The following is a 25,905-nucleotide window of genomic DNA, read 5'->3' on the forward strand; positions in this document are numbered from 1 at the left end:
ATTCTATAGGAAAGTTGCTTTAAAAAATCACATTAATTTACTTTTGAAGTTTAAAATAGTTAACTCATTTAATCATGCGCTAATGACTCACCTCGTTTTACGTATCTTCTCCTCTCTCCTTCTCTCAAACTAGTATTGTACTAGTTATTAGTATTACGGATAGTAACTTAATAATTCTTGCACTTTGGGAAGATTTATTGATTCTCTAATCTTGCACTTGCACTGATCTTGAACTTTACTTTACTGCTACCTACACCTACCTATCTGTAGCTCTACAATGTTCTATATATCAACGGTCTCTCTCTAGTTCTACCATGCAATTGCAGTAGTTTCCCTAAAACCTATGGATTCAAACTTGTGTCGTCGGATCTCGCCACGAAGGGGAAGGAGGACCCTCTAGCCGGATGTAATCATACATGACACCAAAGAAGGGGCTCAACGCCCTCGTCTGCGTCATCAACACCACGTTGTCGCCTTCCTGCAACATGTACCCCTTCATCGCGAAATCCAAGCTCCATTGAACACCATGTACTCCGTGCCGCGCGATCGCGTTCCCGTCGCCGAACGCCGCCGCCGTCGTCAACGCCTCGTCCGCCGAGCCGTTCACCACCACCTGCACCCTCGACATCTGCGCCGCCGCCAGCTCGACGCGGAGCGTGTAGGTGGCGTCCGCCACGACGTGCTCCAGCCTGAACCGGATCTGCCGCGTCGTCGGTGCGTACCCGTCTCCTTGCTTTCTGCACAACAAGGAAAACGCACAATTGGTTCTTGATGATTCTTCAGAGGTTAACCATCGAGAGGAGATTGATTGATTGTTCGTTGTTGTTAATTTACCTTGTGATGTGTGCGAAGAACCAGTCCTTGGAGATGTCGTTCTCGCCGATCGTGAAGACGAGATCGCCGTCAGGGTACAGTTCGGCGTACCTCTCCCACAACCCGTACTGCCTGTACTTGTCTTTGGTGATGAAGATCTTGTTGAGGTATTTGGGGTTGGGATCAGGGATGAAGAACTCTGCTGCACTCCTGTCAGGAACACCCATCTCCCACAGTGTTGGGCCTGATCTTGGAGGCTCGAACACAAGATCACCGAGGTTGATGCTACGTCCTGTTTAAATTCAGACAAACAATGGTAGTTAAACAGAGTTGTTCTGATCGAGATTATCATGTTAAATACTGTAATAGCAAATGCCATCTGAATTAGTGCTAACTTAACCTGGTGTTACTGTTACTTGCGAGGTGTACATGTAGTCCCCAAGAAACCCAGGAACCCATGCGTAGAGGTTGTACACTCCTGCTCTCACATTGCCAATGCTGAAGCTCCCACAGGGTGTTGCTCTTGTCCAGAATTGGTAGTTATTGCTCTCTGTGGCCCAAGAACCGGGTTGTCCAGGAGAGGCCAGGCCAACATATGCCATCCCAGCAGCTATATCTTTGCTGCTGACATACCTGAAAAACCATATCACCGGGAATACCATCAAATTAATAGAGCAAATTAAGGTTTCAGAGATGATGATCCATGAACAATTTTGAACCGTACAAGTCATCACTTACTCCCTCCGTTTCAAATTGTAAGACTTTCTAGCATTGCTCATATTCATTTAGAAGTTAATGAATCTAGACACATATATATGCTTAGATTCATTAATATCTATATGAATATGGGCAATACTAGAAAGTCTTACATTGTGAAACGGAGGAAGTAATTACCTGTCTTTGACAAATAGCCTCCCAGTGACTGATCCTCTCTGTCCTGCCTTGTGGAAGTCAGGGGATTCAGGGAAGCTATATGGCCATTTCCTAGCTTCAACTTCTGCCTGCACCTTGGCATCCACCCAGAGCGAATGCAAATCTCCTCTCCTCGGGTTGGAGTTGAGGTAGATGAACACTGGCCCCATCACCTTCTTCCAGTACTCCCCCTCCTCGATCTTCAGAACAATGTCGTTCCCGACGTAATGCGTGCCAAGAAACATCTGTCACGAATCAAAATTTCAGTTTTCTCTCTGTACCAAGATTCCAAGTGCAGAGTTCGTTATTAGTTAGTAATTAGTTTTAGGGTGAACTAATTGATCTTACTGTCAGAGAGGTCGGGCCGACATGGGAGGTGAGCTCGCGCTTGAGAGGGCCGCCGCTCTTGAACTCGTTGCTGGGGGTGATGACCCAGAATCCCATGGGGTTAGGGTGATTGCTGCTAATCCATCCATGAACTCTGTTGTCCTTGTTGTCCAGCGAGTACTCGTACTTGTCATCCACCTAGTACATCACGAATTCAGAAAATCACCAGACGCATACACCAAACAGTCGATTAAAAGATGACAGCCTGATTAATTTGTCGTGCAAGATGTATCGGAATTCGGTTAGTTAATTACCTCTCCTCTGAACTGTGGCTCCTTGGGATCAACGAGCAGGACAGCCTCCTTGTATGCCAATGGAGCACCGCGAGGTGCATCTCTGTCTGTCGCGCTCGGCATGAACCTCTGTATATCGTCTGAGATCGCCATGTAGTTGAACCTGACAAAAACGTTCATGAACACATGTTTTCTAGATTAGACTGCAGATCAAGCAAATATTGAATGTCTTCAGAGAACAATTTTTCAGAAGGAATACTCACTTGTCCGTGTTCAGTTTGAAGGCGAGGCGAGCCTCTGAAATGTTGAGAGCAGGCCAGTCTCTGACATGCTCAAAGATGGCATAGCAGTAGAACCCTGAGCTACCTTTCAACATCACAAGCCTGCACAAATTTTAGAACAGTCATCGTAAAATGGCAGTGATATTTGTATACTACCACTATATTGTTGAGATTATGGGCATATAATGATTTAATTTATTCCATAAATAAATCATGACATTACAGATGAAAACTAGCATGAACGCATCATTAGATCTACACATGTAAACTACGCAGAATAACATGAACAGATCAAATATGCGCAACATATTGAACACGTACCGAGGTGACGAAAAGACCGGCTGCTTGGTCGAAACTTTTCGCAGGTGTCTACGAAGGCACGAAACACGCGAGCGAAGAGGAAGGCGAGCCGTCGCGAACGAACAGGGAGCAGTCGCGCGAAGCGCTTCCCAAAAACCTTATTGCCGCCTTCTCCCGGTGCAGGACGTCAAAGGCAGAGGTTCCGGAGACCTGCTCTCCCGATCGCTGGTGCACGCCGGCGAGCGGGATGGAGTAGTCTACGAGCGACGGCGCAGTACAGAGTAGGAGGCAAACCCTAGATTGATTTTCGCATATATTGCGTGAAGACGGCGGGTCGGTTTATATAGAGAAGGGTCGCTTGATCAGGGCGCCCGCACGATCTCTACTGCGCGTAACCGAACCAGATAAGTCGCGCGTAACTTATCCGGACTCCACGCCGCAAAACAAAACTGCAAAAGGAGGCTGCATCTGCGCAAGGGTGAGGAGCCAATTTTTCGGACCATTCGACGCGTACGTCGTGCACGCGCGCCGCCTGCCCTGCCCTGCCCGGCCAGGCGAGGCGAGCGAGCGCGCGCGTGTGTTTCCCCTCTTCTCTCCACCACACATGCTTCAAGTGGCTAGGAGGGCATCCTCCCTTTTAAGGAGGTCCCCCTCTCCTAGAATAAGCAAGGTGGTACTAAACTCCACATGCATGCCATCCCATGAGGTGGGCTTTTTGTGATTTTCCAAAGAATTAATCTTCGAGTGGGCTAAGGCCCATTCATTAATTCCAACAATCCCCCACCAAATCTCAAAATCCCACTGAGATTTGCCTTTTCCAATGTACTGTTTATATACCAGCGGTTCGATGGAGACCAATTAAGGTTGAACATCCACCTAGAACTCCAAGCTACACTTACTCACAACTTGAACAATGGACTACGCCTTGAATTGCAAGTCTTGTGCAAGCAAGTTTCACTCAAAGTCTTATCTGGTACTAGACCGTCTGTAGACTACCCCTCGGGTGGAGCGTATAAGTCATACTCCTAGGTCTTTAGTAAGCTTCCTAGAAGATTCACCCAAAATCTTCATAGACTGCGACTAACAGTCAAGCTCACAAAGGTGAGTTCTTTCAAGAATGCTCTGCAGGACAACATCTTTGCTAATTAAAGCCAACAGAACTCATTAAGGCATAGCCAACCTGCCTTGCAGCTCACGAGAGTATATGCATCTTCACTTGGAGAGGGTATATATATCGGTACTCTCCTATAGTTTATTAATGGTTTGTTCTTCCCAGGATCTAATTCACGGGATCTCCGATCACATAGACTGGGTTACCACCATAGTATAACTCACATGGGTCTCAAACCCATCTCCTTCGATGCATTGTCTATCACATTTCGTGATAGTCCCTTCGTGAAGGGATCTGCCAGGTTTCTCGCTGTTTGGATGTAATCCAACGTTATAACTCCGGAGTTTCTTAATTTCCTGACAGACTTCAATCGTCTTTTCACATGTCTAGACGATTTCATATTATCCTTAGAACTATTCACTTTGACAATTACCGTTTGATTGTCACAGTTCATAAGGATAGCCGGCACCGGTTTTTCAACAACAGGCAGATCCATTAATAGATCACGCAGCCATTCTGCCTCAACAGTAGCAGTATCCAGTGCCGTTAGCTCTGCTTCCATGGTTGACCTCGTCAAAATTGTCTGTTTGCAAGACCTCCATGAAACAGCACCACCACCCAGTGTGAAAACATATCCACTAGTGGCTTTGATCTCATCCACATCAGAGATCCAGTTAGAATCACTATAACCCTCCAGTACCGCAGGATACCCAGTATAGTGAAGCCCCAATTCCACAGTATCTTTCAGATAGCGCATTACTCGCTCAAGCGCACGCCAGTGATCATCTCCCGGATTAGAGGTAAATCGGCTCAACTTGCTCACAGCAAAGGAGATATCAGGCCTAGTTGCACTAGCCAGGTACATCAACGAGCCAATGATTTGGGAGTATTCCAGTTGATTCCTAGCAATTCTCTTGTTCTTGCGAAGCAACAAGCTAGGATCATAAGGTGTTGGAGAAGGCTTACTATCAATGTAGCCAAAGCGATTCAAGATCTTCTCCACATAATGGGACTGCAAGAGTGTAATCCCATTCTCACCTCTAATTAGCTTAATGTTTAAGATAACATCAGCTACTCCCAAATCTTTCATATCAAAATTTTGAGACAAGAATGATTTAACCTCATTTATCACCTCAAGGTTTGTCCCAAATATCAGTATGTCGTCAACATACAAGCACAAAATAACTCCCTCACCCCCACCATGGCGATAGTACACACATTTATCTGCCTCATTGACTCCAAAGCCTGCAGATGTCAATGTTTTGTCAAATTTCTCATGCCATTGCTTAGGAGCTTGTTTCAGACCATACAAAGACTTCAACAATTTGCACACTTTGCCTTCTTGACCTTCAACTACAAACCCATCAGGTTGATCCATATAGATCTCCTCATCCAGCTCTCCATTAAGAAAAGCTGTCTTAACGTCCATTTGATGAACGAGAAGACCATGTGAGGCTGCTAGGGAAAGTAGCACACGAATTGTGGTCAATCTAGCAACAGGTGAGTAAGTGTCAAAGAAATCTTCGCCTTCTTTCTGAGTATAGCCCTTAGCAACAAGCCGAGCCTTGTACTTTTCAATAGTACCGTCAGGCCTAAGCTTCTTCTTGAACACCCACTTGCACCCCACAGGTTTACACCCATAGGGTCGCTCTGTCACCTCCCAAGTCCCGTTAGCGATAATAGAATCCATTTCACTACGGACAGCCTCCTTCCAGTAGTCTGCATCAGGAGATGCATATGCTTCTGAAATTGACTTAGGAGTGTCATCCACGAGGTACACAGTGAAATCATCACCAAAAGACTTAGCCGTCCTTTGTCTCTTACTCCTTCGAGGAGCTTCACTGACATCCTCCTCAGAGACAAGTTCATGTGTATGTTCAGTTTGTTCTGGTGGTGTGATTGAACTGGGAATTATTTCAGAGGGTTGGTTCGAACCACTATGTGTATCCTTCATTGGGAAAAAGCTCTCAAAGAAGGTAGCATCACGAGACTCCATAATTGTACCAACATGCATGTCCGGTACCTCGGATTTAACTATTAAAAATCTATAGGCAATGCTATGATGAGCATATCCCAGAAAAACACAGTCCACAGTCTTAGGTCCAAGTTTGCGCTTCTTCGTTATTGGTACATTGACTTTCGCCAAGCACCCCCATGTGCGCAAATAAGAAAGTGATGGTTTTCTGCCAATCCATATCTCATATGGTGTTTTGTCCTTATTTCTGTTAGGAACTCTGTTTAACACATGATTTGAGGTCAACAATGCCTCCCCCCACCATGCCTTAGGCAGTCCCGCGGTGTCCAACATGGCATTCACCAAGTCAGTCAGTGTGCGGTTCTTCCTTTCAGCAATCCCATTAGACTCGGGAGAATAGGGAGGCGTCCTCTCATGTATGATGCCATGTTCCTCACAGAATAAGTCAAACTCGTTCGAGAAAAACTCTCCACCACGATCAGACCTAAGCCTTTTTATCTTTCTGTCAAGTTGATTTTCAACTTCTGCCTTATAAATTTTAAAATAGTCTAGAGCCTCGTCTTTCGTTTTCAACAAGTACACATAGCAAAATCTAGTAGCATCATCAATCAATGTCATGAAATATCGTTTTCCACAATTCGTCAACACCCCATTCATTTCACAAAGATCTGAATGTAGGAGTTCTAGTGGTGCCAAGTTTCTCTCCTCGGCAGCCTTGTGAGGCTTGCGAGGTTGCTTCGATTGCACACAACTATGGCACTTAGAACCTTTGACAATGGAAAACTTAGGAATTAAACACATGCTGGAAAGCCGAGACATCAAGCCAAAATTAATATGACATAAACGTGAATGCCAAACATTAGCCTCATCATCCACACTGCCACAAATATGGTTCACAGACTTATTGCAGAAATCAGAAAGGGAAAAGCGGAACAGGCCTCCGCACTCATAACCTTTACCAATAGAATATCCATGTTTAGACACGACTACTTTATTAGACTCAAAAACCAACTTAAATCCGTCTCTAGTCAGACGGGAGCCACTAACAAGATTCCTGTCGATAGAAGGGACATGCTGCACGTTCTTCAGCTGCACGATCTTTCCCGAAGTAAACTTCAGATCTACCGTGCCAACACCATGAACAGAAGCATGTGACCCATTCCCCATTAGGACGGTGGAACCCCGTGCGACCTGATAAGAAGAAAACAATGAGATGTCAGCACAAACATGTACATTGGCCCTAGTATCAACCCACCAATTAGTAGATTGATTAACTGAAAAAACAGTAGGTAAATTACCATACCCGCTTCCATCTCCAGTGTTGCCAATGGTCACATTAGCAGACTTAGAAGTCTGCCCTGCAGGTGCCTTCATCCCCTTGCGCTGTGGACACTTCCTAGCCAGATGACCAACTTGGCCACACACAAAGCAAGTCCTCTCATCCTGATTAGGATTGTTGTTGTTCTTCTTCTGCTTCTTGAAGTTGGTGGTCTGCTGAGCTTTGTATTTCCCCTTGCTCTTGTTCTGGGCCTTGTGCACAACATTGGCGCTGGACTGCCCACCATCGCCCTTAGACGCGGCATCTTTTTCCCGAGCTTTCTCCTCAACATCAAGAGACGCAATCAACCCCTCAACGGAGTATTCCTGTCTCTTGTGTTTGAGTGCAGTACCGAAACTCCTCCAAGATGGAGGTAGTTTTGCAATAATGCACCCAGCCACAAATTTGTCGGGTAAGACACACTTAAGAAGTTCGAGTTCCTTAGCCATGGTTTGTATCTCATGAGCCTGTTCGACTACAGAACGGTTGTCAGCCATCTTGTAGTCATGAAACTGCTCCATGATATACAGATCATTGCTAGCATCAGTAGCACCGAATTTAGTATTCAGTGCATACCACAACTCCTTAGCGTCGGTCATATGCATATACACCTCGACCAGACGATCGCCAAGAACGCTAAGAATGCATCCCACAAAGAGAGTAGTGGCTTCCTCGAATTGCTTCTGCTGTTCAGCAGTAAGAACTCCTTCAGGTTTGCCAGTACTCACCCAGAAGCATTTCATAGCTGTCAGCCACAGAGTGACCCTGATCTGCCATCTCTTAAAATGCACACCGGTGAATTTATCCGGCCTCAGTGCATCGGCAAAACCAGCCATAGTAAAATCACAGTGCCTATGATAAGGTTTTTGGATTGTTGAGATTATGGGCATATAATGATTTAATTTATTCCATAAATAAATCATGACATTACAGATGAAAACTAGCATGAACGCATCATTAGATCTACACATGTAAACTACGCAGAATAACATGAACAGATCAAATATGCGCAACATATTGAACACGTACCGAGGTGACGAAAAGACCGGCTGCTTGGTCGAAACTTTTCACAGGTGTCTACGAAGGCACGAAACACGCGAGCGAAGAGGAAGGCGAGCCGTCGCGAACGAACAGGGAGCAGTCGCGCGAAGCGCTTCCCAAAAACCTTATTGCCGCCTTCTCCCGGTGCAGGACGTCAAAGGCAGAGGTTCCGGAGACCTGCTCTCCCGATCGCTGGTGCACGCCGGCGAGCGGGATGGAGTAGTCTACGAGCGACGGCGCAGTACAGAGTAGGAGGCAAACCCTAGATTGATTTTCGCATATATTGCGTGAAGACGGCGGGTCGGTTTATATAGAGAAGGGTCGCTTGATCAGGGCGCCCGCACGATCTCTACTGCGCGTAACCGAACCGGATAAGTCGCGCGTAACTTATCCGGACTCCACGCCGTTTGCACGCACCGGATTTTTCGGAACGTTTCCAAAACAAAAACGAATCCGAATTTGCAGCAAAACAAAACTGCAAAAGGAGGCTGCATCTGCGCAAGGGTGAGGAGCCAATTTTTCGGACCATTCGACGCGGACCATTCGACGCGTACGTCGTGCACGCGCGCCGCCTGCCCTGCCAGGCCAGGCGAGCGAGCGCGCGCGTGTTTCCCCTCTTCTCTCCACCACACATGCTTCAAGTGGCTAGGAGGGCATCCTCCCTTGTAAGGAGGTCCCCCTCTCCTAGAATAAGCAAGGTGGTACTAAACTCCACATGCATGCCATCCCATGAGGTGGGCTTTTTGTGATTTTCCAAAGAATTAATCTTCGAGTGGGCTAAGGCCCATTCATTAATTCCAACATATATGACAGGACAAATTATAGCCAACTTTATTAATACAGGTCCGAAAATTCTGGAGAATGGAGAGTACCTTTTGTCGATGTTTAGACTGACACTATTTGGACGTGATGGATTATAGGTGCTCCTGAAGGAAAGCTCCACTTGGTCTTCACTTGAGGATACTACCTTGAATTCAGTACTATCCAGCCTGTGAAAATTCAGTCAATTAGTTCATCTTTTTTGAAAGATAAGCATAATTCCTTCAGCTGTAGACCGTAATATGGTGCAGTGCATACTATTTTAGGGCCCATTTGAATCGCAGGATTGAAAAAGCGTAGGAATAGGAAAAACGTAGGATTTTGATGGGAATGTAAGTGTAAAACAGAGGATTGCAAAATGCAGGAAAAACACAGGAATGACCGTTCGATTAAACCGTACGAAAAACACAGGAATTGGATGAGAGAGATAGACTCAAAGGAAGGTTACCAAGAGGTTGAACCTCTTGCTAAATTTTCTCCAAAATCTCTATATGATTGTCCATTACATAGGAATTTCAAAGGATTGGATATGATGCAATCCTTTGTTTCAAAGGGCTTCATAGGAAATTTTCCTATAGGATTGAAATCCTCGAAAATTTCTATGTTTTTCCTCCAATTTAAAGGGGCCCTTACATTACTGTGAAATTATGTTTTCCAGCAAGAAAATCATTTGAGCTCTTGTACATATCCTATGTTTATTAGGCAATAATTTCTGACGGTGTTTGACACTGTTTGCTTATCAGAAAAGAACTGAAGTCACAGTTACAGGTTGCTCTTGGTACTATTGCTATTAGGAAGCATCTTTCGGTGCAGAGTGATGAACTGAAAAGGCTTGTTCATATTTTACAGCAAAAGCTTGTTATCTGACCTGCCAGTTCTTCAATCCATATGAATATGGGTGGTTCAAAAGAAAAATGAACATGATTATAACTAGCTAGCAGCTATATGTCCAAGTCGTGTTAAATAATCGAACTAGTACTGTTATATTGTTGTGGACGGTGGGTAGGTTGATCTTGTTAATTATGTTATGATGAGTTGTAACAGAGTAAGGCAATAAAACAAGAACACAATTAACTACAGCTAGCCAGTTAAGTACTACTACCTCCGTCTCAAAATGTAACTATTTCTAGCACAGTACTTTGTCCCAAAATGAAGCTATTTTTCTACCTACCTTCTCCTCTCAACCAATCACAACCATTCTTTTTCACCTACTTTCTCTTTTCAATCAATCACACACCTTTTTTAATCATTCTCATCTACTTTTTTAATACCCGTGCCAACCTCAAAAATGCTTATATTTTGGGATGGAGGAAGTAACTGCTAACTACTAGTAGTGAGTTTCAGATTTATGTACCTACTTCAGTACTAGTAGTAGTTCAGTTAGAACCAGAGTACTAGTTTATCGAACTTTCTAGCTGACATTTATTTTGCACATTCCAAGTAGAAAATTGGTATAATTTAGAAATAAATTGAGAATGAACAGTAGTCAGATCACATATACAGATGTGGAATAAGAACACACGCAAAGATGATGGTTGGGTTGGATGACTACTGAAGTACTGTAGCATTCGTGGATGCATCCTTAATTTTCACTTTAGAACAACAAAAATGAATTGAGGACCTTAAGCACAGGAAGATCTCAAAGTGCATGCACCCAATGCAAGCATAGTTCGCAGACGATATAGTACAATATACAATAAAGTTAAGAAGTAATGACGTACATATCGATCATGCCTCTTGGACTATTGGACCCAGGGAAGTTCCATACCACATCCCAGTACCTGCAAATTAATTAACAGGTCGATCGAGATCAAATTTGATACAAGATAAAATATACAGTGTCTCGTTACATCCACTGGTAGAGAAACCATCTTTGGTCGGTCGACCTATATCCACAATAGTCCCGGTTCCATTAAAAACCGAGACTAAAAATGATTTTTAGTCCCGGTTAATAAGAGGAAGATCTTTAGTCCCGGTTGTTGTTACCAACCGGGACTAAAAATCATCTTTAGTCCCGGTTGGTAACTCCAACCGGGACTAAAGTTCATTTTTAGTCCCGGTTGATTCCATGTCAGGCTGTGTCAGGGCCCTATAATCTTTAGTCCCGGTTAGTAACACCAACCGGGACTAAAAACCTATTTTTAGTCCCGGTTGGTGTTACTAACCGGGAATAAAAATCAAAACACACTATATAATCCATAGTACCGATCCTCTTTTCCCGTCCACACAACAAACTCCTCCCTCTATCTCTTTTTTTCCTCTCTAACTTCTTATCTCTTTCCTTATCTCTAACTCCCCTCCTCTCCTTCCTTTTTTCCTTCACCACAGTGTAGGCGGCCGGCGCGGAGGCGGCGACGCGGGGGACGGTGCGGAGGCGGCCTGTGCGGCGGCCGGCGCGGCAGCGCGGGGGGCCGCGCGGCAGCGGCGGTGGGCGGGAGGCCGCGCGGCGGCGCCGGGGGCCGCGCGGAGGCGGCGGCTGCGGTGGGCGGCCGCTCGGCGGCGACCGGCTCGGCGCTGGCCGGCCGGCGTGGAGGGGAGGAGGGGAGGCGGCAGTGGCCGCCGGCCGGATTTTTTTTCTTTTTTTTTTTGAGATGTAAATCTGTGATGTATTTTTGTGTGAGATGTGAATCTGTGATGAATTTTTTAGAACCCTGTGATGTAATTTTTTTAAGAGTTTGTGATGTATTTGGAGATGATTTGTTTGAGGATTTGGAGATGTTCTGTAATATGTGATGATTTGGATATGGAAGGGGATGGTGTGAAATCAATATTCAATATTAAAAGCAGAAAAAAAAGAAAAAATATCTTTAGTCCCGGTTGGTGTTACCAACCGGGACTAAAGATGCTCCCATTTTTAGTCCCGGTTGGTAACACCAACCGGGACTAAAGATTGATTTTTAGTCCCGGTTATTTGAACCGGGACTAAAGATAGCGATCTTTAGTCCCGGATTCGTAGTCCCGGTTGAAAAACCGGGACTACAGGGGGTTACGAACCGGGACTAAAAAACATTTCTCCACTAGTGATCGCACATATCTTTATAGTTATACTTTTATGTTCATGCAAGCTAGCTAGCTAGTACTTTTTCTGAAATTAAAAGAAGAAGAGACTAAAGAGCAAGCAAACTAATACTACAAGTAGTAATTACTCCGATCGATCGAGAGATGGAACGTACCCGGCGGAGTTGGCTTCTCCGTCGTAGTGGAGCAGGTTGCGTTCGCCGTTGTATCTGACGCCGGTGATGTGGCCCCCAGGGTTTGACAGCGTCACCTGCACGATGCCATTGTCCACCATCACCTGCATCCACATCCATGCAGGTTAATATGCCAGCTTAAACTACGTAACACGTACTGTGTTAATCAATGAAAAGAGCTACTCCCTCTGTTGGTAAATATTTGAAGCTGTTGACTTTTTTAAATATATTTGACCGTTTGTCTTATCTAAAAAATTTAAGTAATTATTAATTCTTTTTCTATCATTTGATTAATTGTTAAATATATTTATATGTATACCTATAGTTTTACATATTTCACAAATTTTTTTAATAAGACAAACGATTAAACATGTGCTAAAAAGTCAATGGTGTTAAATATTTAGAAACGGAGGGACTATACTAGCCAGCCGCTAGTTATATAATATTATTAATTGATCGAAACGCATGATCTGATCAATTGATCACGATCGATCCGGCACTGCATCGATAGCTAAATGTAGTTAATTTTACCTGGCGGTGGTCGAGGTGTAAGGTAACGCTGCCGCCGGGGCGAGGTCCCTTCGCCGGCACGGCCGCGTGCAGCGGCGTTAGTGACGACGCCGACGACGCTGCGACGGCGACGAGCAGGAGCAGCAACGGCAGCTTCGTGCAGGCCGCCGCCGCCGCCATTGGACGAACGATCGATCGATATATGGAAGTAGAGCTAGCTAGTTGGACAAGTGACGACTAAAAAGCGCATATGATCGATCGATGGATATGCATGCGTGTGCAAGACGCGCTCTATCTATATATATCTATCGTTCGATGAATCCACATCTTCGATCGATCGGCTAACTTATATAGTAGTTCTTGCTTCCATTTATCGATCGATATTGAAGCATGGGCGGCTGGGATTTAGTAACAAGTGTTGGTTACGGCCGGCGCCGGAAAGACGAACTTTAAAATTAAGAATGGGAAAATAATGATGGATGATGAGTTTGGTTGTTCTAGCCGTGCAAGTGCGGTGCGTCGTCGTCACAGTTCTTGCCTTTAGCTCGATCTCTTCGCGGTTTTGTTTGTTACACCAAGCCGTTAGCTTGCTTTGCTCTGCCTCTGATCATCGACGATGCAGACACTACTACGCAGTTGGATGCAGGTATGGCCTTTAATTATACGTAGCAGCAGCTAACAAATATTTAATGCAGAAGGAAATTGTTGGTCTGTGCAATTTGCATTCGATTATGTTATTCGTCTTCGTCGTCAAGTATACATGTAAGTACGTGCTTGTGCTTGACTCGATCGAATCAAATTAAACCACAATGTGTTTCAGCTTAAAATTGCTACGTACGGAGTAGTTGCAGTGGGATTAGGTACATATTTAGGTCACGTTCGTACCGTACTCCACTCCACTAATCGTCTTGAAAATTGCAATCCAATTTAACCGGACATATCGATGACGGACTGATAATCGTCCTCCAAAAAAAAAGGGACTCATAGTAGTCAGCGTAGGGGGCCCTAATGGACGATCGATCGCTAGGCGATTGCCTGGGCGATCGGATCCGGCTCCCCTCCCCCTATACTCCTTCCTCCTCTCCCCTATTCCTCCTCCCCTTCTCCTCTTTCTACTATAGTAGACTACACAATTTTTTTTGAAAAATAAAAGTTAGAAAAATTTATGTATAGAAATACTATATATAAAAAATTTGAATTCAAATTCAAATTTAAATCGGGTATGTAAACTTTTGACTTATAAACTTTGGGTGTATAAACTTTAGGTGTATAAACTTTAGATGTATAGAAATACTATATATAGAAAATATTTGAATTCAAATTCAAATTTGAAACGGGTATATAAACTTTTGACTTATAAACTTTAGGTCTATAAACTTTATGTGTATAAACTTTAGATGTATAGAAATACTATATATATAAAAATATTTAAATTCAAATTTAAATTTGAATAGCATGTATAAACTTTTGACTTATAAATTTTTGGTCTTTAAACTTTAGATGTGTAAACTTTAGGTGTATAAATTTACTAAAATAGAAAAGTAATGCGGTGCCAAAAAAAGAAACAAGGTGGAGAGGTGGAAAAACTGATCTCGCCCACTAGCATTCCCGGTCAGCATAAGCATGCATTACATGCATCAGGCCACTAGCTACACGGGCTGGGCCTTAGTGGGCTAATGGGCCTAGCCCAAATCGAACAACGGACGGACTACCGCTGCAAGCATGCTTGCGACCGGCTTTAAACTAGCTAGGCAGTTTGGGCCGCCCCAAATAAAAAATACGGGCTAACTATATTTATTTTTTAAGATAATAAAAACATTTATTGAAATCAGTCGATTACAATTTTGCAATATATTTGTCGAGAATTTTTTCCTAAAAATTGACAGATACAAATATAGTACAATTGCTATGTATTACATTGTAATTTATATATAACTAGCATGTAAATTACATGTACCTACAATGTAATTTTGAACCATTCAATTTGCTTTAAAATTTGTGCAAAGAAGGTAGGAAAAAATCACAATCCATGCACATGTGAGAAGATTTGGTACCATTACCTCCGTTTTCACCGAAATAGCATATCACCTAAGGATTTTTGAAAGTTACATACAAGTTACACTATAAGCACATGCAAGTTACAATATAATTATATTACGATCGTACTATACAACTGCCAAATTTTTTAGTTAAAATTTGACAAAAAATATATGGCTAATGATAGGGTGATATAATTTTTCTGAGAACACTTTCGGCCTCTGCATAACTAAGATGCACACATCCGAACATACAAAACAACACGCAAAAAGAAAAGAAAAAAATGACATGGAGTATTGAGAGCCATCAATACAAAGACTAAATCGCCATCCATGAATAACTCATTGGCCATCTTCTCCAAAAGCACAGAATATTAATTTAGAGCCACCAATTCTAAGATTAGATCGCCACCCATATCCATGGTAAAAAACTTTTTGACCACCTTCTCACAATTTAATACCATCACCATTTATGACACATCTTCTTTAAAGAGAGAGACGGTTAATTTTACACTATAAATTATAAATTACGTATACATTTATATTGTAATTGCATTGTAAAGTTTAAACCTTACAATGTAACTATAATTTTTCTCGTACTCAGTAATGTAACTATAATTTTTCTAGTACTCACTGGCATAACATAAGAGAATTAAGATAAAAATGATTATTTACCTGCCTGGAAGAAGAAAGTATATACCACATGATAGGAAAATATAATTATATAAGACAGATGTAGCGATCATATAATAAAAAAATATTGATTGAAGAACTGTAAAATTAAAGTACAGATAAGTACGTAGCACTCTTTGTACATTGATGCAAATGCAGAGACGACCACACCGACCTATCGATGCACTGTGTTTTGTTTGCATCCATGGCGCCATGGCCCAGCTGCATGCTGCTAGCTTGCAGACTACCAGTAGGATGCCATTGGAGTACTAGCTACTTCTATCAAGGATGGGGGCAATGTTCACATCTCCAATCTTGTCGATTAATGATTAATCGCTGCCTCCTGCAGTTTAATTACGACCTTGCATTGCAGGCTCACGTTTATTACTATGCACATGCATAATACATTATCTCAATCGGTCTCTCTCCCTACCTGTTCGTTCACGACTTCACGTGCGTGGCTAGCTAGCTAGCGGGGTTTACATTACCGGTTGACCACTAAATTTCGAGCCCCATCGATATCCCGGTTTTCGATAAATTTCGACTAAATCTACTGTCGAAACTTAATTCGAGCCATGTCGAAACGTCGAAATTTCACGGAATTCGACCGGTTTTCGTCGGAATTATGAACCCTGCTAGCTAGTATGATTTATGCTCAAATCTGTATCTATCTACATTTACCCTACGAGCTAATTTCAGTCAAAATTAAACGACTTTTGCATGGTCTCCTAGTTTTCTGATAGTCGTGAAAGGAGCGAAACTCTAGGTTTTCGACTACTCTTTTTCTTCGGTTTCAGCGGTTTTGATTCCATCCTACAAGAAAACCGTCTGTGATCTGCTACAAGCGTCGCCGTTTTGGGGGACCTGTCGGGAGTATAGTGTAGTCTTCCGCCACAAACCTCTCTCTGTATAGGAGCAGCCTTTTCTTAATCGTATAAGTTTCTTTCGGTCTTTTGGGTTTTCGGTTTTTCCCCTTTCCCCTAGCAATGGCCATTCGGTTTGTTGTGTTGTGTAATTGAAACATTGCTTTCCTCTAATATGCTGACATGTAATCTTTTATGTGCGTTCGTGAAAAAGTTTTGTATGGTCTCTCTCGCCGGCCGGACAGATAGATTAGATTAGAATAGATCAGTATGCATATGCATGTACTTGCTGCAGGTCAATTTTCTGGTGTATGGTAGGAGTAGAATGGAGATCACATCTCTGTACTGAAGAGAGCGAATTAAGCAAGTCAGAGACCTAATAAATAAGATAGCCTAATATATATACTCCGTACTAATGGAAGTTGGCCGGCTTATTTAAAGACGAGGAGTACTTATATACTGTTTGTGCAACTCGTGTGATTTTGAAAACTGATATATACATGCATGTATGCTAATTTGTTTAGTAGGATGAAGACGTGCTCGATTATGACATGATCAACGACTAATGGTTATTGGTTAGCTGGCTGAATGAACCCCAGCCGACCGGCTTTATCCAGGGCAGCTAAACTAACTAGTAGCGTCGACGACCATGCAGACACAATGCATCATATATTGTATAAAAAATTACTCCATCAAGTTTTATATTACAAGATGTTTTGTTCAAACTTCTTTTAAATTTAACCAAATTTATAGAAAAAAAATAGCAATATTTTTAACATAAAACACTTGGTCCCAATATGTTACTACCTTTGTCTTATAATAAGTACTCCATTCGTCGTGTTATATTTTGGGACGGAGTAGTACATTCTTAGCTCCTTGCTTTTGTTCCAAAATAAATTTATTTTTAAAGTAAGAGTTTGTGAAAGTAAGAAATAAATGTATTGGGTATAGATAAAATAGAGAATAATTAATTGTATTAGAATTTGATAAAGTAGGGGTATTCTAATCTTTTTGTTTTGTATTGGTATACGTGGGATAGATGAAAAATGAATTTATTTTGTAATGGAGTGAGTATTACATAATACTCCGTATATAGGATGAGACATTTCACTGGTGGAGAAACCCTTTGTAGTCCCGGTTCGTAACCCCCCTTTAGTCTCGGTTTCCAAACCGGGAGTACCAATCCGGGACTAAAGATCGCTATCTTTAGTCCCGGGTGAAATAACCGGGAGTAAAGATCGATCTTTAGTCCCGGTTGGTAACACCAACCGGGACTAAAGATGGCTCAGCCACGTGGCCGGCTGAGCCATCTTTAGTCCCGGTTGGTGTTACCAACCGGGACTAAAGATAGAGCTGACCTTTTTTTTTGCATGCCCCTGTTGCTGCATGGTTTATATATATATATATATATATATATATATATATATATATATATATATATATATATATATATATATATATATATATATATATATATATATATATATATATATATATATATATATATATATATATATATAAACCATGCATATATATGCATACATATATATATATATGTATTTATACATATATATGTTATGCAAATGCATATGTATATAGATATATATATGAACAAAATATATTTACATTATAGAAAATGTGTACACATGCATATAGAAACATATGTAGTCATGTATTAATTACAATCCATTATATGTCCTAGCTAGCTACGATTTTGACGTAGTAGTACTCGCTGCTAGCTCAGAAGCTAAGGACCGGTGAATTGTGTTTCCGTCGTAGTAGAATTCACCCTTGGGATCAAGGATTTCTTCGTTGATGAATCCCATGAGTTGTTCTTGAACCGCCGCGATAAATTCCTTGTGTGTGGTCAGGTTATCCCTCATGCGAATAAATTATATGAATGTATGAAATTGATTAGTAATTAAACAAGAAATCGCTACGTAATGAAATTTTGAATTTATTTGTACGTACATCGAGCTCTCTTGTGGTGATGATTTGGTCTGCAAGGCAGTGGCAATACTCGCACACGTAATAGCCGCACAAGTTAGTTCCCTGCTTTTGCTTTGCGCACTACAAATAAATGACAAACAACGAGAGATCTAATTAATATACACTTGTATGTATTTGAATCGGAGAAATATAAATGTAGAGCATGTGTACTCACAGGAAATTTGAACTTCCGCCTAAGTCTTTCTCTCCATTTGCCGCGGACCAAATGACGGAACCGATACCAAGCCCTACATGGAGTTTAAAGCTATGATTCGTAGTAGCAATTAACATAACAAGATTTTCTTAATTAACAAAGGAACTTATGACGGTACCTGTCTATAAGTTCGAAAACCTTGTCAAACGTAGACTCTTTTTTATCCATTGAGTCATATACGTTGACGGTGCAGGCCTCCAGGTCGATGAGTAAAAGCACCCAGTGGAATCTGCAATGTGCGTGGGATGCATTACATATGAAACACTTAGCAAGTTCGTACGGGAATGAAATTTGGTATGTAGGAAGACAGTAAAATTAAACTAACTCTGTGTTGTATGGCAACAGTATGAACGTCTTGTAATGCTGCGCCTTCAGGAGATGGACGAGATTGTCCTCTGTTTCTTGTGGATATTGGTCGAGCATTGCGACGTTTACTTTCCGAGGGTCGATGAATCCAGTATCGAAAACCCTCCGCCGTCGGGCCCTTTGAATCTCCATTCTACAACGATAAAAGGGAGTATATTATTTTCTATGGTCTACTTATATACAAGGACCTAATTAATTAAAGGAGACGTATAGTAAGAAATCTAACTGAACGATATACTTACAAAATCCAGCAACTCATAATAGAGACGTCGAGGGCGTCCAGCTGGTATAGTTCGTAGATTCCCCTGAAATTGATCCAGAGAATGTCATCTCCTTGCAAGAAGTCCGTGTCCCTGATCCTCGCTCCGATCATCTCTCTACCGGTGGCGCTCATCTCCATGTACAGCTGATGGAACTTGTACATTTGTGTGGGTAGGGACTGCAGCAGCTCAGGCTTGACAAGCGGTTTACCGAGTTCGTACATGTATTTCACTTCCGCCTTTTCGATTGGTGCGACTCCTAGCAATTGATCCGTAGTTAGACCGGTGTCAGTAATAAATTGTTCTATCGTCATTTCTTTACCGGTCACCAACGGCTCGATCTCCTGGTTTGGTTGCTCTCCAAGCTGAGGGACTGGTTTGGACTTTCCAGAAGATGCTTTCTTCAGCGTTCGCTCATAGTCCGATAGCTTGATGGCCTCCTTGACAGATGCAGACATACCCCTGAAGAAGTTCCTGACACTGGGGTCTATAGGAATCTTCTTTTCTGGACTTCGAGGCTTGAATTGTCTCTTGACTTCTGATGCAACGTAAGCGTCAAGCTCCTCTTGCGTGCAATCGTACCCCGGGTCCTTGTTCTTGGCGGCGTCAACTTTCGCCTTCTTTGTTGCCCTTGTGTGGGCAAGCGGTGGAGCTGGGGGGGCCCTTGACTTTGAAGGTGCCGGAAGAGGAGCTTGCGGGGGAGTAGGTGTAGGAGCACGAGGAGGAGTCGGTGCAGGATCCTGAGGAGTCGATGCTGGAGCCTGAGGTGGAGACGGTGCTGGCGGAGCATGAGGAGGAGACGGTGCAGGATCCTGAGGAGGAGATGGCGGAGCCGGAGGAGATGGTGCACGAGACGCCGCTTGTCGCCCAGGGAGGATGATGTACCGCCTGCGCCATAGAATAATGGCATGGCATGTGTCTCGTAGATGCGTCTCACCGTCTCCTCCAGGGTAATCCAGCTCGAGGTCCTCGTATGCGCCTTCGACCAACTCAACTTCGACCTTGGAGTATCCTGCTGGAATCGGCCTGCAGTGGTAAGTACCTGAAGGGTCCGTTGGGATGGCCATGCCCGACGCCACCTTCATGTTGTGAGAGATTATTTATTAGTAATCAACATATATAAGCAGCAACTAGCGGAATGGCTAAATCTTACCTTTATTGATAAGTTCTTGAAAGGAATATGCAGCTCACATGGTGTCCGCTGAGTGATGTCATCAACGGGACAGGTCGATTCGTCCTGTGTTTGTATGGCGTCCATGCTCTGTGATCCTACCTGCCCCGTTGAGGCGTAGCTGCTACGGTTTCCTGACGGGCTCACCATTGCAGGAGGAATGGTCGGCTGGGGATCATGGGACCGATGTGCGGCCATGCGTTCATCAACCTTCCTTGCCACCTCCTCTTGCATGTTGAGTTCGTAGCTCGTACCCGGAACTCTAGGTCTGCAATCTTCGCCTCGGTATCTCTCTTGCTCCTCATCCGACTCCTGTACGTGTGGATGTCCTCCTTGAAACCAATCTTCCAAGGAATCACCCCTTTCCCTCGAGTTCGTCCTGGATGCTCTGGAGTCTGCAGGGCGAGTGTCAGCTCGTCCCTATCTCTGTCTGGTCGGAACGTGCCCTGAGAGGAGGCTTCCACTGCATCTGTTAGTCGTCGCGCAGCCTCTTGTATCTGATAGCCGAAGACCAGTGAGCCATCAGCTGGGTTGAGCGTTCCACCGTGAGCATAGTACCAGAACTTCGATCGTTCCGGCCAATTGGCTGTTGCCGGTTCGATACCCCTCTCAATCAAGCTAGCCTCCATCTGCTCCCACTTCGGCATCGCGACGCTATAGCCTCCTGACCCCAAGTGGTGATGGTACTTCTTCTTGGCGGCATTTTCTTTGTTTCTTTCCATCATCGCCTTCCCTTGTTCACCTATCTTATATGCAACGAACTCGTCCCAGTGATCCCTTAGCTTTGGGAATGTGTCGAAGTTCGGTGTCTGCCCCTTCAGTATATACTTCTGGTACAGATCTCCCTTGAAGCTCTGAAACTGTTCTGCCATTTTCTTCAGAGTCCACCTTTTCACTTTGTCCTCTGTACCCGCAGGAAGGGTGAATGTCTCGAGCATTGTGGTCCACAGCATCTCTTTCTCCGAATCTGGGACAAAGCTCTCATGATCTCCGCGTGCCCTTGTTCTTCGCCAGTACACCGTACTAACAGGCACGTTATCCCGCACAACCCAACCGCTGTGACGTACATAGTTCTTGGCGGCTTCGGCTGGGGCACTAGGACGTCCATCTTCTTCCACTTCCGTTATGATGTGCCGACCCTCAAGCTTCTTCGCTGCACCTCGTTGCCCGCGTGCCCTCTTCTGTCCAACGGAGGGTTGACTACCACTAGCCTCCTCCTCCTGGTTCCCCTCCACATCCCTTTCCACGTGCCCCTGCTGGTTCCCCTCCGCATCCCTCTCCACGTTCCCTTCCTCGTTCAAGTACTGGTTTGGATCCTCGTTCCCCTCTTCTTCATTCCAGTACTGGCTGCTTCCCTCCGCGATTGTATCGTACAATATCTGTTCCTCATCGCGGTCAGCCATCTGTTGATACAAGAAACATCTGCTAAGTCACGAGACATTTATGTTTTAACAATCTAAGTCATGTATGCTAAGTGTAAATGTCGTACATTAGAACCCTACACAACCTTACGTGCTAAGTCTAATTACAAATCGTGATATAAGCTAAGTCTAGGTGACGTATATTATACAACCCTAGCTAGTAAATAATTATATACTAAGTCTAATTACAAATAAAATAATCTTATATTAAAACTCAAATAATATTACATGCTAATACTAAAATAGTCATGTATATGCTAAGTGTTTCGTGCGTATATGCTAAGTCTAATTAAGACTACAATAGTCAATTGCTACTTGTCGCACCAATTCCATAGTCAATAATTACATACCAAGTCTAATTACAAATAAAGTAATATTATATTAAAACTCAAATAATATTACATGCTAAGACTAAAATAGTAATGTATGCTAAGTGTTTCGTGCGTATATGCTAAGTCTAATTAAGACTACAATAGTCAATTCCTAGGAGTCGCACCAATTCCGTAGTCAATAATGTCATACTAAGTCTAATTTGCAATAAAATAATCTTATATTAAAACTCAAATAATATTAGAACACTACACAATCTTATATGATAAGTCTAATTACAGGTCTAATAATCTTAATTAATTGCATTACAAATATAACAATCATTTATATTATTACGTCACTTGCCTGCTCCAATTCCTTCTAGGGCTAGCTCTTCCACTCAGGCTTGACGGACGACTCCGACAACACGTCTTTTCTGCAAGATAAAAAAAATGTATTAGGATAAATGCGAAGTAACATATATATATATACATATATATATATATATATATATATATATATATATATATATATATATATATATATATATATATATACATGTATATATATATATACATGTATATATATATACATGTATATATATATACATGTATATATATATATATACATGTATATATATATATACATGTATATATATATACATGATGTATATATACATGTATATATATATACATGTATATATATTGCATTTCACGTTAACGTTCGTCCTCGTTCGTTCGCTCGTTCACGTTCCCTAGCTCGTTCACGTTCGTTCGATCGTTCTCGTTCTCGTTCACGTTGTCGCGGCAACGTACGTTGATGTGTTCGTTCTCGCTCTCGTTCGTTCGATCGTTCTCGTTCTCGTTCGTTAACGGCGGTGTGGCGGCATCGGGGCGGCGGTTGGCGCGGCGGCGTGGCGACGGCGGCGGCGGCGTGGCGTTGTGGGGCCGTGGCGGCGGCGGCGTGGCGTGGCGGCGGTGGCGTGGCGTGGCGTGGCGGCGGCGGCGTGGCGTGGCGGCGGCGGCATTGCACGCGCGGCGGCGAAGGCGGCGGCGGCGTGGCGACGGCGGCGGCGGCGTGGCGTGCAGTTGTGTCATCAACACGTGACAGTCATGAGACTTTATGTTTGTGAACTTCTTCTCCTTCGTGCTTATTATTCGCTTGATATTCGTGGAGTATCCAGACGGTACCTTTATGCTCTCCAAGCATTCAAACATACTTTCCTTCTCTGCCTTGCTAAGAGTGTAGCTGGCTGGACTCAAGTAATGGCTTCCTTTCTCCTTTGGTTCCGGGTGAAGGTCGCCGCGTTGTTCCATATGCTTCAGATCATTACGTGCTTCCAGTGTATCTTTCGACTTTCCGTATACACCTAGGAAGCCAAGAAGGTTTACGCAAAGGTTCTTAGTGAGGTGCATCACGTCGATTGCGTGGCGTACGTCCAAGAATTCCCAATATGGTAACTCCCAAAATATAGAGTTCTTTTTCCACATCGCCGCGTGACCATCTTCGCTCTCTATATGCTGGCTTCCAGGCCCCTTTCCGAACACTACTTTAAGATCTTTAACCATAGCAAACACTGTTTTCCCGCTGCGATGTTTAGGCTTCGTACGGTGGTCGGCCTTATGTTCGAAGTGCTTGCCTTTCTTCCGTACCGGGTGGTTTGCTGCAAGGAATCGACGATGACCCATGTATACAACCTTCCTACAGTGCTTAAGATACGTACTTTCTGTTTCATCCATACAGTGAGTGCAAGCCTTGTACCCCTTGTTGGACTGTCCGGATAGGTTGCTAAGTGCAGGCCAATCGTTGATGGTTACGAACAGCAGCGCTCGTAGGTTAAACTCCTCCTGTTTGTCCTTGTCCCACACGGGGACACCTTCCTTCTTCCACAACTGTTTAAGATCTTCGACCAGTGGTCTTAGGTACACGTCGATGTCGTTACCAGGTTGCTTGGGGCCTTGAATAATAATCGGCATCATTATGTACTTCCTCTTCATGCATAGCCAGGGGGGGAGGTTGTAGATACACATCGTAACGGGCCAAGTGCTATGGCCGCTGCTCATCTCTCCAAAAGGATTCATGCCATCCGTACTCAAACCAAACCGTATGTTTCGTGCGTCCTTTCCAAATTCTTTAAATTTTCTGTCGATGTTTCGCCACTGCGAACCATCGGCGGGGTGTCTCAGTATCCCGTCCTGTTGACGCTCTTCAGCGTGCCATCGCAACATTCTAGCATTCCCCTTGTTCCTGAACAAACGCCTTAGCCGTGGTATTATAGGGAAATACCACATCACCTTAGCAGGAATTCTCTTCTTTGTTAGCTGCCCGTCAACTTCTCCTGGATCGTCCCGTCTAATCTTGTATCGTAGTGCTTTGCAAACAGGGCATGCTTCTAGGTTTTCATACTCCTCACCGCGATATAGGATACAATCGTTCAGACATGCGTGAATCTTATGAACTTCCAGTCCTAACGGGCAGACTATCTTCTTAGCCTCGTACGTTGTCTCGGGCAATTTGTTTCCCCCCGGAAGAATGTTCTTGACGAGTTTCAATAAATCGCCAAATGCCTTGTCACTAACCCCATTTTTTGCCTTCCATTGCAACAACTCCAGAGTGGTATCCAACTTTTTGTGCCCCTGCTCGCAACCTGGGTACAACGAAGTTCTGTGGTCCTCCAACATCTTGTCCAATTTATGGGCCTCCTTTTCACTTTCGCAGTCTTCCCTGGCGTCCTGCAACATCTGACCAAGATCATCCGCAACGTCGTTACCATCAGCAGCTATTTCCTCCTCGCCCGTTTGATTTCCTTCAAATCCAACATACTGAGCAAAGTCCGGAATATTGTCGTCTTCCACTTCATCTTCTTCCATTTCAACACCTTGCTCTCCGTGGGATGTCCAACAATTATAGCTTGGCATGAACCCCGACTCAAACAAGTGGAAATGAATAGTCCTGGATGCAGAATACTCCTTCTGATTCTTACACTTATTGCATGGACAACAAATAAAACCCCTTTGCCTGTTAGCTTCGGCCACTCTCAAAAAATAGTGCACGCCGTCAATAAACTCTTTGGACCGCCGGTCAGCGTACATCCATTGCCGATCCATCTACATGAGTCAAAAAAACCGCACACAAATAATTATTCTTACAATAATGACAGTCATACAATAATTATAAGATATCTTTATTCATACAAAAATCATAAAATATTACACCAAATAATTCTTAAAAACTATTTGTAAAGTTTTAAACTAATTTTAATGTGTTTTACTTCTTTTAATTTTTATTTTAGTTTGTTTTCTATTATTTAATATTAACTTTCACTAGAGTTTTCCTTCTCAACTATTTTATAAAACCTTGTTTAGCAAATGAACTAAATTTCTATATATTCTTTCTTCCCCACACACATTTTCTCTCTCATCAACTTACAACTAAATTTTGGAGACAAAAAAAGTGTGCAAAACATAGGTGCAAATGTAGTATGACAAAAAAAAACATTGGAGGATGAAGTTGCAAACCTTTTAGGCACCTCCGATTTGTATGTAATCACCAAAATAAATTCAATAGAAATTTTGGCATGACCTCCCCTCTTTTTTGAAGAAATTTTGAAGCTTGCTCGGGCAGCTGGAGGAGGAAGAAGACATATATATAGGGGTGGGACTTTAGTCCCGGTTGGTAGCACCAACCGGGGCTAAAGATCACCGGGATCATTA

The 25,905-nt window shown here is 43.2% G+C and overlaps 1 protein-coding gene and 1 pseudogene across 1 annotated transcript; one reads left to right on the plus strand and one right to left on the minus strand.

Moving 5' to 3' along the window:
• The first annotated feature begins 521 nt into the window (after nucleotides 1–521).
• LOC136353967 (uncharacterized) lies at nucleotides 522–1,228 on the plus strand (annotated as a pseudogene).
• Nucleotides 1,229–2,059: 831 nt separating this feature from the next.
• LOC4349697 (uncharacterized) lies at nucleotides 2,060–13,208 on the minus strand. The gene is given in 8 exon segments (XM_015760513.3): nucleotides 2,060–2,223; nucleotides 2,226–2,250; nucleotides 2,367–2,508; nucleotides 2,609–2,728; nucleotides 9,244–9,360; nucleotides 10,912–10,971; nucleotides 12,364–12,485; nucleotides 12,913–13,208. Coding segments are annotated over 8 exon segments (909 nt in total). The 5' UTR covers nucleotides 13,072–13,208.
• Nucleotides 13,209–25,905: the final 12,697 nt, after the last annotated feature.

The sequence above is a fragment of the Oryza sativa genome, chromosome 11, assembly GCF_034140825.1.
Source record: "Oryza sativa Japonica Group chromosome 11, ASM3414082v1".
In the NCBI taxonomy this organism is placed as follows: domain Eukaryota; kingdom Viridiplantae; phylum Streptophyta; class Magnoliopsida; order Poales; family Poaceae; genus Oryza; species Oryza sativa.